General features: G+C 37.7%; 1 protein-coding gene across 7 annotated transcripts in view; it reads left to right on the top strand.

The window, feature by feature from the left end:
- Positions 1–16,106, top strand: part of Wnk1 (WNK lysine deficient protein kinase 1) — a 113,412-nt gene that overhangs the window by 78,805 nt on the left and 18,501 nt on the right. For 2 of the 7 annotated variants that reach the window (XM_050148649.1, XM_050148651.1), the window contains 11 exons: positions 2,806–2,943; positions 6,287–6,571; positions 7,235–7,332; positions 7,430–7,592; positions 8,265–8,381; positions 8,699–8,872; positions 9,019–9,076; positions 9,190–9,312; positions 10,038–11,476; positions 13,446–13,529; positions 15,548–15,625. In XM_050148649.1, the coding sequence (XP_050004606.1) occupies positions 2,806–2,943; positions 6,287–6,571; positions 7,235–7,332; positions 7,430–7,592; positions 8,265–8,381; positions 8,699–8,872; positions 9,019–9,076; positions 9,190–9,312; positions 10,038–11,476; positions 13,446–13,529; positions 15,548–15,625 (2,757 nt within the window). Of the gene's footprint in view, positions 1–2,805; positions 2,944–5,008; positions 5,471–6,286; positions 6,572–7,234; positions 7,333–7,429; positions 7,593–8,264; positions 8,382–8,698; positions 8,873–9,018; positions 9,077–9,189; positions 9,313–10,037; positions 11,477–13,445; positions 13,530–15,547; positions 15,626–16,106 lie in introns of all 7 variants that reach the window. The other 5 variants (XM_050148650.1, XM_050148652.1, XM_050148646.1 and 2 more) reach the window with 4 other exon arrangements.

Here is a 16,106-nt window from a genome sequence, read left to right as displayed (position 1 = left end):
TGAGTTGTACTCTCAGAAAAGAGAAAGTAGTTCATAAGGCCCCAACTCTCTCTTAGAATATGTGAAATAAGTAGCGTATCTTGAAACAGGCCACCAGTGTAGTAGAGATACGTACTTTGCTTCCTTGCATTCATTCATTCAAGTGGAACCTGAAACAGATAATGTAATCTTTTGGATAACACCAGTGTAACTATTTAGGAACAAGTTCACTATTATAAAAATCTTGGTTTTTAGTAGCTAATGGTTGCTGGGGGAAGGAAGGAGAATCATTTCCTCAGTGGTGTAGCCACTGAAAAGTATGCCATGTTCCAGTAAATAACCTCCTGTGCTAATGTAACACTAATTAAACTCATTCTCTCTCTCTCTATCTCTCATACTTCTTGAAAGTAGAAGGAAAATTTCTTGAGAAATGGAAAGGTTTCTACAGAAGAAGGAAAGAAGAGAAAGGGTAATAGTAGTGAAAATGACTGGATTTCATTCTGTGTATTTGAAACTGTCAGAGAATAAGTACAAATAAATTTGAACAATCTAAAAAGATAAATTGAGAAAGTGCTAAATAGTTAATTCTAGTGGTGGATAAAATGCAAATAAATGGACTATTAAAATTAATTTTTCTTTTGGTTCCATTTTAGATGTTATTACAGCATATTTTAAATTTAGTAGAATCAAAATTATGAAGCCAGTTTGTATAAGAGGTATATGTAATCTAGTATATTTTACTTTTGTAGAGTTTCTCAGGTAATAAGAAAGCTACAAATTACTGAAATTCAAGCTTTCTGTATAAGTGACTTTTGTTTTGTTGTTGTAAAATTAGTTTATATGGTAGATATTTAAAAGCTATATTTACCTGTTACTGGATCTATGTGAATGGTTGAATGCAAAGAAGAAAAGGACCTCTCTCTCTCATGTTGGTAATAATAGTTTTTTATAGTAAGGAAAGACATATACCTCATCTGAAATTTAATTTATCTTGTGACTTTTTAGAATATAGTAAATGAGGAATGTCTTTTCCCCTGATTCATTGTTGTTTTTATCAAGAGAATGGATAAAGGCTAGAGATATGATTCAGCAGTTGAAAGAGCTTACACTCTTCTGAGAACCCAAATTCAGTTCCATTCCAGATGCCTTACAACTGCCTATAATTCTAGCTGTAAGGGCGACCCTTCTCTTACCACTGTGGTCATCTGTCCACACATGTATACACATGTACATGCACAAAAATTATTAAAAAAAAATAAAGCTTTAAGGTATCATTTATATTAATGTGGTGCCCCCAGTATTTATGACTGTAAAGAAGGTTGTGGGAAAGATAAACATGTCTTCCATAAAAGCATGTACAAAGCCTTCGGATATTCATTTTCCTCTGTTCACCCTGAGGATCATGTTTATATGTCATCATGCAGCTATGTCGTACCAGTCAATAAAAACTATTTGAACTGGTTTCTATGAAGAAAGTCTATGCAAAGCATAATTCTCATCATCACTGTCTGACTGACTGATCTATTGGTTATTAGCCAGTGTTATTATGCAGAAGCAGATGGCATGTAATTTGGGTTTACCAAATGTATCATTTCTCAGAAAGTACTCTAAGATACTATTGACATACCCGTCAGTTGTCTTTTTAGGAATAAGTTCATAAAAAGAAAAGGTATCCATTTTTGTTACCCCTTTACTTTTTCTCAACATTCCCAAGTAAGCCAGAGTTTTGTTTGTTTTCTTTTTTTCTATTTTCTGACAGTCAGCTGAGATGGACTAACATGAATGGCTCTGGGGGAATCTAAGTAATGTAATTGTAAGCATTAAATGTAAATGTAGACCCTATCATTATTTTCATTTTACTGATGGAAAAGCTAAAATCTGAGAACTTTGGGAAACTGTCTCAAATATATGCCATCTAAGAGGTGAAAGCCGCCCATTTCACTGCCATGTCTCTGGCAGAAAAATAGACGTCTTTCCTGGTTGGAAGGGGTTTATCAAGAAGACTTCATGGAAAAGATGATGTGTTAGAAGTCAGACTTCTGCCAAGGGTGGAGGAGTTGCAGTTTGGAACCTGTAAATGTTACAAAGTTAGAAAATTAAAATTATGGGACAGAAACAAATAAGCTCGGTTTAAGGTGTCAGGAAGATTTGTCCAACCTGATGTATAGAAAGAGTTTAAGACCAGTATTGCCTAATTATTCCCTTTAAAAAAAAAAATAGGGATTTTTCCCCCCCAGGCGGTGATGCTGCACACTTTTAATCCTAGCACTCAGAAGGCACAGGTGGGCAGATCTCTGTGAGTTTGAACCCAGCCTGGTCTACAAAGCGAGTTCCAGAATAGCCAGAGCTGTTATACAGAGAAATCCTGTCTCTAAAACCAAACAAAAAGATAGTGATTTTTCTGTGTAGCCCTAGTTATCTTGGAACTCGCCCTGTAGACTAGGCTAGCCTCAAACTCAGAGCTCTGCAGGCCTCTGTGTGTGTGTGTGTGTGTGTGTGTGTGTGTGTGTTAGTTACAACAGGGTTTTACTGTATAGCCCTAACTGACCTGGAACTCTGTAAACCAGGCTTCCCTCAAACTCACAGAGAGATTTGTTTGCCTCTTAGCTAATTATTCTTAATGATTTAAGAAAAAAAATCAGGATAAATGCCAGGCGTGGTGATGCATGTCTTCAATCCCAGCACTCAGGAGGCAGTCAGGGAGATCTCTGAGTTCCAGAGCTGCATATCCTATTTTTTTTAAAAAAAAAAAAAAAAAGAAAGAAAGAAAAGGGGGTCAACTCAGTTACCACCCTCTTTCACAAAGTCTGAATTTTTTTTTTTTAGCAACCAGGAATACAGCCAACTGCTCCTCCTCAACAGGCAGTACAGTATTCACTTCCACAGGCAGCATCTTCCAGTGAAGGCACTACTGCACAGCCTCAAACTCCACAAGTTTTGCCTCAAGTGTCAGCTGGAACACAGGTAAACTCTAATTCCTGAAAAGAGGTTACAGATGATATCTATGTCCTTTAAGGCAGATTTCTGCCTTCTCCTGTAATAGTGAAGAATCTGTTAAAATGGAATAGAGATTAATCCCGTTATATACTTGTTTTTGTTGTAAATATCAATAGTAATGACCATGTCAAAATATTGAAATTTTAGGTTTGATAAGTATGAAGTAGTTACAAATACTGAAACTTAGGGGTTAAATGGAAATGTTTTGGTAACTGGACCTACGACATTCTCTAGAAATGTATCTTATATTCCAGTTTTGCAGCTGTGTTTTATTTTCATGTAAAGTTCTTCAATGTTTTCTCCCTCACTGCATATAGATACTAATTTATTGTGTTAATTAGCTTTTTATCATTGGCAAATGCCCAAGGACAATATTGTAAGAAATGAATCATTTGTTTTCTTGTATGATTTCAGTCCACACATGATTGGCAAGCCATATTGCCTTTATATTGTAGCAGGAGATGGAGGAAGGGTTATAGATGAAGGAAAAATTATGGCATAAGAAACTATTTTATGACTGGCAAGGAGCATAGAAGAGGCTAAGGCCAAGAGATACCTTTCAAAGCCCCACCCACCCAATTCCTTTAACTAGGCTTCACTGTTCACATTTTCACCACTTCTCCTCTTAAATTATGAATCCATCAGAGGTCAGAACCCTTTTTATCTAGTTGTCTCTGAAAATGCTCTCAGATTTATTTTAGTAATCACCTCTTTACTATCAGTCTAATTAAAGTTGACAGCCAAGATTACCCATCAACTATCACATATCTGCAATTCCTGAGGCAAAAGATTCAAAAGATCCAGACAAACCTGTGCTATCTACTATGTCCATTCCTCAAAAAACTTATGTGGATTTTTGTTTTGTCTGGGGAAGTTATTTTCATTGTTCTTTTGTTAGTTTATTCAGTCACTTGTAAAGTAACCTGTAGAAGGCATGTTCTTATGAGTAACCTTTCATCAACTTCATCTATGGGTCAGTTGTAGATATATGTGCATAGAATATTAGTATTGTCATCTCAGAACTAAAATAATATCAACTCTAAATGCACTCTTATTTGCCACTGGCATATAGTCTTAATCTCTACATATATCTCACTCAGGTTTAAAATGACACAGTTGTGGAATCAGTGAATTATGCTAATTATACCAACTTTTAGTGTTGTTTTACACTTAAAATTGAAACATAATATGAAGTCTAATTCCACTGGAAAGAAATTTGAGTTTAATCAGTATATTAGCAGTCATATTAGGTGATTGCAGACATGCTGGTGGATGGTGTGTGACGCATATGCCAGTAGACAAAGCTGGGTAGTGGTGGTGGTGGTGTACTCCTTTGTGTGCAGATCTCTGAGTTTGAGGACAGCCAGGACTGTTACACAGAGAAACCCTGCCTCAAAAAAAACAAATAACAAAAACTTGGTGTTCTGGTACAAGTCTGGAGTCTTAGCACTTGAAAGGCAAAGGCAGAAGGACCTAGAGTTTGTTTTTGTTTGGTTTGGTTTGCGGTTTTTAAGACAGGGCTTCTCTGTGTTCTTTGAAGCTTGTCCTAGAACTCACTCTATAACCCAGGCTGGCCTTGAACTCACAGAGATCCACCTGCTTCTGCCTCCCAAGTGCTGGGATTAAAGATGAATGCCCCCATCACCTGGATGGACATAGAGTTTTAAGTTCAGTCAGAATTGCCCAACAAGCTCCAGGAAAGCCTCAGCTGCCTAGTGAGTGTCAAAATCAAAAAATAAACCAACAAAGAGAGGGGAGAGAAATCCTTCTGTGTGAAAAGGTCCTCTTTTATTGCCAAAAATGAAATAGCATTTTTTTCAACAGTGAAAGGTTTGGAAATGTTACTTTACTAGCATATTTCTTTCCTATTCTTTCTTGATTCTATGTGGCATGTTAATTTATACTAATGTATGCAGAATTTTGTTTTTCTTCTTGACTAATATGTAAATCTTGCTTTTGGCAGCTTTGCTTTTTTTTTCTTTTTTTTTTTTTTTTAAAAAAAAGTCTGTTTTGTTTTTCTTTACCTTCCCAGCTTCCAGTTTCCCAGACAGTACCAACTATCCAAGGCGAACCTCACATCCCAGTTTCCGCACAGCCCTCAGTTGTTCCAGTCCACTCTGGTGCTCATTTCCTTCCTGTGGGACAGCCACTCCCTGCTTCCTTACTCCCACAGTATCCTGTCTCTCAAATTCCCATATCAGCTCCTCATGTATCTACGGCTCAGACAGGTTTCTCCTCCGTTCCTATAACGATGGCTGCTGGCATTAATCAGCCTCTGCTCCCCTTGACTTCATCTGCTACAGCATCTTCAATCCCAGGGGGATCAACTGTAGTTCCTAATCAGCTTCCAACCCTTCTGCAGCCTGTGAATCAGCTGCAAAGTCAGGTTCACCCACAGCTACTACAGCCAACAACAGTTCAGTCCATGGGAATACCAGCTAACCTTGGACAAGCTGCCGAGGTTCCACTTCCCTCTGGAGATGTTCTGTACCAGGTATTGTGTTAGCTAGTAAATCAGAGGGTGTTAGACTATTGGATTTTAATGGCAGATCATTAAGAACTTGAGAAATGTACTAGTTAGTTGAGTGTCAGAGTAACAATAACAAAAGTTGACACTCTGAACTAGACAAAATAAAAATAGCAAACTTCTGAAAAGGCTGGATGTGGTAGTGTGTGCCTTTGATCCCAGTGCTTGGGAGGCAGAGGCAGATAGCAGATCTCTGTGAGTTCAAGGCTAGCTTAGTCTGCATAGCAAGTTCCAAGTCAGCCAGGGCTGCATAGTAAGACCCTATCTCAAAGAACTATTGGAGTGATATTACCAAATGATTCATACACGGTTTTGAAGACACAACTTAGAAGAAAAGTTAACTCTATTCAAGGTAAGCTAGATAAACTTGGATAATGGTTAGTGTAGTATGCCAGGCTGCTCTTTTATATATGTAGACAGTAAATAGAGCAGGTAGCCTGATACAAGAAAGTTCAGGATTTAGATTTTATAATATGACTGCTATTTGGGAGAGATTTTTTGCATTCTTCCATGTAAGATTGCTATAAATTCTTTCTGTGAGGAATTAATCTCTTAAATTCTACTTAAATGGTCTCTAGGAGGGGAAATCAGTTTAAAGTATGATTGAAAGAGTGCCATTTTCTAAGTTATCTGCCAGTTCATTTTGAAAATGATCTTTAAATTATTAGAAACCGGGATACTGTTCTTTGCTTTGTGCTTTTTTCCCCTCTGGTCCCTCGTCTACTGATTTGCTAATTTGATGTCTCTACTCACACTAACTCACCTTCCTCATTTCTGTCACAGGGCTTCCCATCTCGACTGCCACCACAATACCCAGGAGATTCAAATATTGTTCCCTCTTCCAACGTGGCTTCTGTTTGCATCCATTCTACAGTCCTAGCCCCTCCTCCTATGCCGACAGAAGCCTTGGCCACCCAAGGTTACTTTCCTACAGTAGTGCAGCCTTTTGTGGAATCAAATCTTTTGGTTCCTATGGGCAGTGTAGGAGGACAGGTTCAAGTGTCCCAACCAGCAGTGAGTTTAACACAACAACCCCCCACTACATCCTCCCAGCAAGCAGCCCTGGAGGTAAATGAAATTACTGCATGTTTATATGAAAAACATCTATAAAAACTGGGGTTCAAATAGCAAAGAAAAAACAGGCTCCCCTGATTTACAACTCATTTGGAGACTGTCTAACTTCTAAATGACTTTTTCTTACAGCAGAATGAAATGGCAATGTGGGGGCCTTGTTGCCACTGGCTGTTCTGTTGGGAAGTGAGTTTGCCTTAAGAGAAGATAACACTATTAGCACTTCACTTCTCTAGTTAGTGCGTTAGCCATTGTTCTCCTTCCACAAACTCTTGCCATTGGCAGTTCATAAGAGTATCTTACTTGCTGTGCTCCCAACAACCTTTTCTATTCTACTAGGGTACAGTTCTGAATTCATCTCTGCACTTCGCTCTACCTGCCCTATTGCACACTCTAGTAAGATGCTGTCTGCATGGCAAATTGTAGTTTCACAATGCCTAGCAAATAGGTTGGCTGACTTCACACCAACAGTTGGTATTAGAAACTAGCTTTGGAAAAGATTTTGAGTTAAGAATTACTAGTACCTTCATTGATTCCAAGACTTATAGAGGGGTAACAGGAACTTCTTAGGAACGGTGAATGGTTTTATAACATACTTACATATATGTGTGTGTAAATCTTTTTTCCTGCCAAGATTTGAGTTATCTTCTCTATTTATAGAGTACTCAGGGAGTCGTTCAGATTGTTCCTCCAGAACCAACTCCAATAACACAGTCACAACCTACCCAGCCTGTCACATTGGTTTCAAATGTAGACAGGTAAGAAAAACTAATACTCGTTTGAATTGTGGGAAGGATGGTATGAAACTTCAGAATAACAGGCCTTTCAGTCTCATTAATTTTTTTCCCTTCAAAGTGCACATTCAGATGTTGCTTCAGGAATGAGTGATGGCAATGAGAATGCTCCATCATCCAGTGGGAGGCATGAAGGAAGAGCGACAAAACGTCATTATCGAAAATCTGTAAGAAGTCGCTCTCGTCATGAAAAGACTTCTCGCCCAAAACTGAGGATTTTAAATGTAAGTATTGATTTGTAACCTTTGTATTGTTGAAATAATTTGGGACTTTAGTTTTAGAGATCAATTCTGAACTATTCATAAAATAAACTCTTTTTTTTTTTTTTTTTTTTTTTTGGTTTTTCAAGACAGGGCTTCTCTGTATAACAGTCCTGAATGTCCTGAACTTGCTTTGTAGACCAAGCTAGCCTAAAACTTACAGAGGTCTGCCTGCCTCTGCTTCCTTAGTGTCAGATTAAAAGGCTTGTACCTGGCTATATATATTATTTTTATAGCAGCCTTTTCATTTAATTCACTCAGTCTCTTTTAATTGAATATCACATTTACTTTGTTGTTGTTTTGTTTGTTTGGTTTTGTTCTGTTTTTAAAGACAGGGTTTCTCTATATGGACTCTAGCTGTCCTGGAACTGGCTCTGTAGATCAGGTTGACCTTGAACTCACAGATCTGACTGCCTCTGCCTCTGGAGTGCTGGGATAAAGACCTGCACCACACTGCTTCCAGACTCCAGAGTTTTAACTAATAGAAAAAACACTAGACACTTTTGCTAATGGAAGATTAAAGAAGCTTGAGGGCTGAGATCTTTCCATAGATTTCCTTACTGCCAGTTTAAGATTCAAGAATGTTTTCTCAAATTCAGTAATAAATTTGAATATGTATTACCTTTCTCTTTTTAGGTTTCAAATAAAGGAGATCGAGTAGTAGAATGTCAATTAGAAACTCATAATCGGAAAATGGTTACATTCAAATTTGACCTAGATGGTGACAACCCTGAAGAGATAGCAACAATTATGGTATGTCTCCATTTGAAATTCCACATTTTTCTATAGTATTTGGTCTTACGTACATGTCCTAGGCAACTATGCAGTATTTTGTCATCTACTTTCGTTTTCACAAGTGATTTTTAATTTCTCTTTTACAACTAGCATACCCAACCCGTAGTCTATGATTTAGAGGTATTTTGGTTTAAGATGTAGCTTATGTATGCGTTCAGGGTCTTATAAAGAGAAGTAGTATCTTAAATTCCAAGTACACAATACCCCTGATGTATAGATAGAAGTCATAAGAATGATAAGAAATGTACTAATAGATTGATACATGTTTCTCATAGGTGAACAATGACTTCATTCTAGCAATGGAAAGAGAATCTTTTGTGGCTCAAGTGCAGGAAATTATTGATAAAGCTGATGAAATGCTAAGTGAGGATGTCAGTGTGGAGCCTGAGGGTGACCAGGGATTGGAGAATCTACAAGGAAAGGATGAATATGGTTTCTCAGGTTCTCAGGTAGGTTCACCATACCAATAATGGGGTTGTGTTTATTTAAAGTAGTATTGTATTGGCACACAATACCCCTATAACTGAGAATGTGCGTTTATGCTCTCCAGGAGGGTTGCATGTTGAGAATTAATTTTTGCTTCTGTTTGTTGTAGAAATTAGAAGGAGAGTTCAAGCAACCAATTGCTGTATCTTCCATGCCGCAGCAGATTGGTGAGTTTATTTGTTTCCATTTGATAAAAAATTGTATGTGGCAGTAATGGAATCTTGAGACTTCACCCATGTTTAGCAATATACATGAACTTCAGTGATTTATTTTTATTCAGGTGTTCCTACCAGTTCTTTAACTCAAGTTGTTCATTCTGCCGGAAGACGGTTTATAGTGAGTCCTGTGCCTGAAAGTAGATTACGAGAGTCAAAAGTTTTCACCAGTGAAACATCAGATACAGGTAAGGATTGATTCAGCCATGTTTAAGAAAATCTTTCACCAAATTCCTCATATGGTAGGAGCTTGATTAAACATTAGTTCATGATCAAATGAAAAGTAGAAAATTTAATAAAAAAGTGGCATAGAAAGAGAAAATAGATTATAATAGCATCAAAATAAAATCTAGAGTTGGGCATAGGCACATGCATGTGATCCCATTGTTCAGGAGACAGAAAAGGAATGATCAATAGTTTGAGGTCAGCCTGAGTGAGACTCTGCCTTAAAAAAAGACAAAAAATGTGCTAGACATAGTGGCACACACGTTTAATCCCAGCACTCTGGAGACATAGGCAGGCAGATCAGTGTGAACTCAGGGCCAGCCTGGTCTACAGAATGAGTTCCAAGACAGCTGGAGCTGTTAGGAAAACCTAAATAAATAAATAGATAAATAAATAAATGACAGGTGTGCTAAGTAGAACTTACACCATAGTGTGTTCATTTCTTTATTTAGAGATTGTTTTTGGGTTACTCTGTGTTTGGTTTTCAAGGAGTATATACTCATAAGCTGCCTTACTCCGTCAAGCTACTACTTAATTTTATTGTTTTAGAGCATGTCATTTTCTTGGGAAATGTTATAATTCTTACTGATGTATATATTAGCATTGTTGATAATCTAATAATGGTTCCTCAAAGACTCTGAATCCATGCTTTTAAAATAGGTTAATTTCTTTCTGTTTTCCTTTCTAGTTGCTGCTGCCTCATCTCAGGGCCCTGGAATGAACTTATCTCACTCTGCTTCATCCCTTAGTCTCCAGCAGGCTTTTTCTGAACTTAAACATGCCCAGATGACTGAAGGACCCAATACAGCACCTCCAAATTTCAATCACACAGGACCAACATTTCCTCCTTTCTTGACTGGTGTTGCTGGTGGCCCAACTGTAGCAGCATCCTCACCATCAGTATCAGTCCCTATAGCAAGCAGTCCTCTTACTGACATGTCCACATCAGTAATGCAGTCTGAGGCTGCGTTACCCACTGAAAAAGGCATTGTCGGAGTTAACACCAGCACAGGTGTGATAACTTCAAGTGGTCTCACTCCATTGTCTGTGTCATCAACACTTTCCAGTGTGGTTTCCAGTTCTACAGCACCTACAGTTGTTGCTGTGTCTACAACATCCCAGCCAGTTCAGGCTCCCACATCTGGGAGCATTGTTTCTAGTACAGGCAGTTTTCCTTCTGGGACATTTTCCACAACTTCAGCTACTACAGTGGGTAGTGTGACTGCCCCAAATGCTAAGCCTTCAGCTGTATTATTGCAACAGATAGCAGGCAGTACTGCTGGGGTAACCATAGTGACATCAGTCTCTACCAGCACTCCATTCCCAGGCACAGCTTCACAGCCATCCCTTCCTCTTAGTAGCAGCACCTCTGCTCCCACTTTAGCGGAAACTGTGGTGGTTAGTGCACACTCACTAGACAAGGCATCTCACAGTAGTACCACAGGAATGACTTTATCTTTTTGTGCACCACCCTCTTCTTCCTCCTCTGGAGCAGCAGTGTCTAGTTCTGTTTCTCAGCCTGGTGTGGTAAATCCTTTGGTCATCTCATCAGCTGTAGCTTCTACACCTGTCCTCCCCCAACCAACAGGACCTACTTCTACACCTTTATTACCCCAAGTACCTAATATCCCACCCCTGGTACAACCTGTTACCAGCGTGCCTGCTGTACAGCAAACACTCATTCATAGTCAGCCTCAACCAGCTTTGCTCCCCAACCAGCCTCACACTCACTGTCTAGAAATGGATGCTGATACCCAATCCAAAGCTCCTGGGATCGATGACATAAAGACTCTGGAGGAAAAACTGAGATCTCTCTTTAGTGAACACAGCTCATCTGGAACTCAGCATGCTTCTGCCTCACTAGAGACATCTTTGGTAGTAGAGACCACTGTCACACCAGGCATCCCCACCACTGCTATAGCACCAAGCAAACTCATGACTTCCACTACGAGTACTTGCTTACCACCAACCAGTTTACCATTAGGAGCAACTGGCTTGCCAGCTATGCCAGTGGGCACACCTGGGCAAGTTTCTACCCCAGGCACACATGCTTCAGCCCCAGTCAGCACTGCAACAGGAGCAAAACCTGGAACAACTCCCCCAAAGACATCTTTAGCTAAGACTGTGGTAAGATTCATTATTAAATGACTAAATAAATGTGATTATTCCTCGTCCTTTCCTCTCAGTAATTCCACGTCTTTAGCTTAGTCTTAAGCTAAAATGTAGTCATAAAGGTGTCTAGTATGTTAACTGGTCACTCAGTTTTAAAGTGACAGCAGTTTTAGGGTGTAAGTACAGTAAACACAAGAATTTTCTCTTTGTTTGAAATGTGGCTGGATTTTTAGGTTATGTTGAACAATTTTCTTAGAATGTATAATTATCAGGTAAAATACAGGTGTTTTCCTGGGTGGGTATTATGCCTGTTTAGAGTACACATACCACCACATAGACATACACAGACATATATAATTTAACAGTATAATAAATCCTTAATGAGAAAATATTTTTGCTGAATTGGTATATGCTAAAGATTTCTGTATCCCAAAAGAGAATAAAAGGTTTTACCAACAAGACAATAGTTTACCATCTTCAAAATGAGAATGAAATAAATATTCTTTGTTGTACATTCCCAGATAGGCATTGGAAATTAATAAAAAGTTGGAAGTTGATAAAATTGATATAATGAAATAGGAAATAATCTCATTTACAAATTCAATGATTAGAATGTATTTAGTTCTGCTATTGTAGATTTCCTCTCATTCTGTCTTCACCCTCTTTGTTCCTGTTCCAAGTCACAAGACTGAATAACTATTGTATTATATATTTCTACTCTTTTTCTGCATTGCTTATTGATGGTAGAATTCTTCTGACAGAAGAGTAATGCTATTATAACTAGCGTTATAGCATAAAAATACAAAACAGAAGAATATCACTTCTTTACTCTTGTAATAACTTGGATGACTGACAACTATAGTTTGTTGCTGTCCAAGAGATACCATAATTTGCTATCCTGAAAATAGAGCAGAATTAGAAATTTTTCTGGTGGCATGTGCCTGTAGTCTCATTTACTCAGGAGTCTGAAGTGGGAGACTCACTTGAGACTAACCTGGTCAACACCTTCCAAAAATTGACTAGATGTGGTGGTATACCTGTAATCCTTCTGACAGTTGACTAAAATGTATTAGTACATGCCTATAACCCTAACACAGGTTCAAGCTATCCTGACCTATATTACAAGACCTTATCTCAAAACCAAAAAAAAATTCAATGTACAGTTTTTACTGAATATTTATTGATATTTCTCTATTATAAATTAAAAGGGTTTTTGATCTTACCATTCTAAGCCAGGGACCATCTGCATGTATAATCTTTATGTAGACAAAACAAATTACTTGACAGTAATACATTTTTTACCTTTTATTATCAGTCTTAACCCTTGTTTATTTCTAAACCTGTTTGTTTTCTTTGAAAAGTCTTGTTTTATTTTTTTTTCTTAAATGTGGTGGCTTACAAATTTATTGATGTACTGCTTTTTTTTTAAGGCTTGTTTTTATATGTATGAATGTTTTGCCTTTGTGTATCTGTGTGGCACTTGGTACCTAGTGCCCACCAAGATCAGATCCCCTAGAAGTGGAGTTGTGAGCTTCCATATAGATTCTGGAAACCAAACTTAGGTCTTCTGCAAGATTAGCCAGTGCTCTTAACTGTTGAGCCATCTCTCCAGCTCCTGACTGTACATCTTATAAAGAATTTATTCTTTGCCGGGTGGTGGTGGTGCGTACTTTTAATCCCAGCCACTTGGAAGGCATAGGAAGGTGAATCTCAGTGAGTTTGAGGCCAAACTGGTGTCTACAGAGTGAGTTCCCGGATGGCCAGGACTTTTGTTACACAAAGAAACCCATCATAACTCATTATAATGTCTTTAGTTATGATGTCCTCTAGGACAGATTAGAGAATATAACTTAAATGATAGAAGTATGCCATAACTAAACACATTTTCATTTCATTCTTCTGCATTCAAATTAGTAATTTTCTTTTTAGTATATAACTTTACCAATGGTGTCTCATGGATTTGAATTTTCCCTCATTATTATAGGTGCCACCAGTGGGTCCTGAACTTCCAGCTGGTACTCTATCCTGTGAGCAGCTGACACCTTTTCCTGGGCCTTCTCTAACTCAGGTGCCCCTAACTTGGCAGATTATTTTCAATGCCTCTGCTTTCCTTCACAGAATTTGTATAAATTCTCCACTACATAATCTTGGCTTCCACCTTGTTTTTTGGCTGTGTTTTAATACCATCCTTTTAAACTATCTGACAGGCCAGCATGGTGGCACATGCTTTTAATCTCAGCATTCAGGTGAATCTGTGAGTTCCAGCCATCCAGTGCCACTCACAGCAAGACCCTGCCTCAAACAAATAAATGAATGAATAATAAAGTGTATCTGACTATACTAGTCAGATGACAAGCTCTGGATTCAAATGAGAGATCTGCCTCAAGGTAGATCTGGGTTAGAAAGCAATCAGAGAAAACACTTGATGTCAACCTCAAGCTTCTACTCACACATGTATATAAGCCCACCACCACCACACACACACAAATAAAATGAAATTTTGAGTGGGGAAAGAAAAGGTAAAGTTTCTAAGCCACTGTAGAAATAAAAAGTTGTATGTAGTCAAATTTTATCTGGAAGTTCTGAATTAGAAGAGACTCAAAAGTCAGCATTCTTAAAATCTCTGAAGCGCCTCTACCCCACCCTGAGAGGTTTTTACTTTCTTAAAATTCAGTGTTCATTCTGTTTAAAGAAAGGAGCCATTCATAAGCAGTCTTGGTAGAAGAGGTCTATAATTCCACCACTTGGGTGAGTCAAGCAAAAGATTTGAGGGTATGAGGACACCTGGCCTACAAAGCAAGTTTGTGTCCAGAGGGAAGGGTGGAAACCACATGAGTAATTCCTTATGTGTTTAGTATTTCTTTCATTAGTGAAATAATTGAAGTATCATGTAGTTATACCTACTTATAAATTTTAGTTTTACTTTCCCTTCTGCTCTGCTACCAATGCTTTAAATGACATTCTCATCAAGAAAGCACTTGTTCTGAATTCATTGTAAACATGAAAAAGCTTCTGACATGAGACAGCAAGTAAATTTGAAATGATATTTGTAATTCATTTTTAATTATATGTCAGAAAATTATGACACATTACTTACATTAGAAATCCAGTATGAATTTATTTCTACTACTTTGTTCCTTATTTTCTATAGATATGTTAGGGTAAGGAACTTGCTACAAGGGTATGAACTCCAACAGAGAACACACTCTACCAGACCAATCATAAAATTTCAAGAGAAAAGGATGTGTAATGGAAAAGCCTATAAATTGGGAATGAATTTTTAACCTGTTTCTCATTAGAAACATGTATTCAGAAGCCTGGCACTATGGTGTGGGAGTATCACTTGAACCCAGGAATTTGAGACCAACCTGGGAAGCATAGTAAGACACATAATTCAGCATCCAAATTTCTAAGGGAAGATAAAGTGTAATGAGAAATATGTGGAGTTAATGCATAAAAGTCTGCATATAGGAAAGAAAAACGATAAGTTTATACCAAAGGTAGAAGGCACTTGAGTTGTACACCAGTGAGGCATAGTACCTCCTTATTGTCATCGGTGAGAAAAGGAAGTACACATCTTAAAATCTGAAGGATAGAACACCCTTGATAATGACTGAATGTGTCAGTGCTATCTTATTCAAAAGCAGTTCCCAGAAAGATGTATGAAATTAAGAGCCAGACAATGCAGTAAAAGCCCCAACAAGACTAAACCAGGAATATTACTGTACCTTGATGGCTTGCCTGAACTACACAGCAAAGAAACATGTCTTTTAAAAAAGAAAGAATATGAGACTGGTAAATAATCTAACAATTGGTGATACACTTTTCAGAATGTGTTTTTGGATAGAAGACAGTAAATTCCCTAACATTAGGCATAGAAGATAAGATCATTTTTGAATCTACAAAAGTATAAATCCCTAAGGACTGATAGACTGACAACCTGATAAATTGTCTTGTTACACTACGGCAAATACTGTGTTGTGATCTAAAGCATAAAATAATGTGTTATATGTAAATTAGTTATATATAGTGACTGAAGCTACTTAATAACTTAGCATACTGTAACCGTTTTTTGTTTAATCCCAGCAACCATTAGAAGATCTTGATGCTCAATTGAGAAGAACACTTAGTCCAGAGACTATTACCATGGCATCTGCTGTTGGCGTAAGTTTTTAAAGCCTTGAAAAAATCTCTTCGATTTGTTTTCTAGAGCACAAACTATAATATAGATGATTAATACCTTAATTCTTCCTATTCAGTCATTGTCAACAGAAATGGCACAGACTATTGAAAGATTAAATAACTCTGACCCCCTATGTAACTATGGAAAAGATATCAGAAATGCTTATTTTGTTTTATTTCTTTACCTCTGGGTAGATTATATTGCAGATTGATTTTACTAATTTTGTATTTAAGCTTTGGAAGAGGTTAAACGCCTGTGACAATATTTTGGTTAAAACTACTTTCCAACCAGGCCGTAGTATTACAGGCCTTCAATCCGAGCACATGGGAGGCAGGCAGGGGGGATCAGAGTTGAAGGCTAGACTGGTATACAAAGCAAATTTCAGAGAAACCCTATTCAAAAAAAAACCATATATATTTCAGTAAATATCTAAACTATACTATTTAAATATCTTGTTAAAGG

This window comes from Alexandromys fortis, unplaced genomic scaffold (genome assembly GCF_014885135.2).
Source record: "Alexandromys fortis isolate MF-2015 unplaced genomic scaffold, M_Fortis_MF-2015_v1.1 scaffold_59, whole genome shotgun sequence".
In the NCBI taxonomy this organism is placed as follows: Eukaryota; Metazoa; Chordata; class Mammalia; order Rodentia; family Cricetidae; genus Alexandromys; species Alexandromys fortis.
This window is presented reverse-complemented; position numbering and strand designations above follow the sequence as displayed.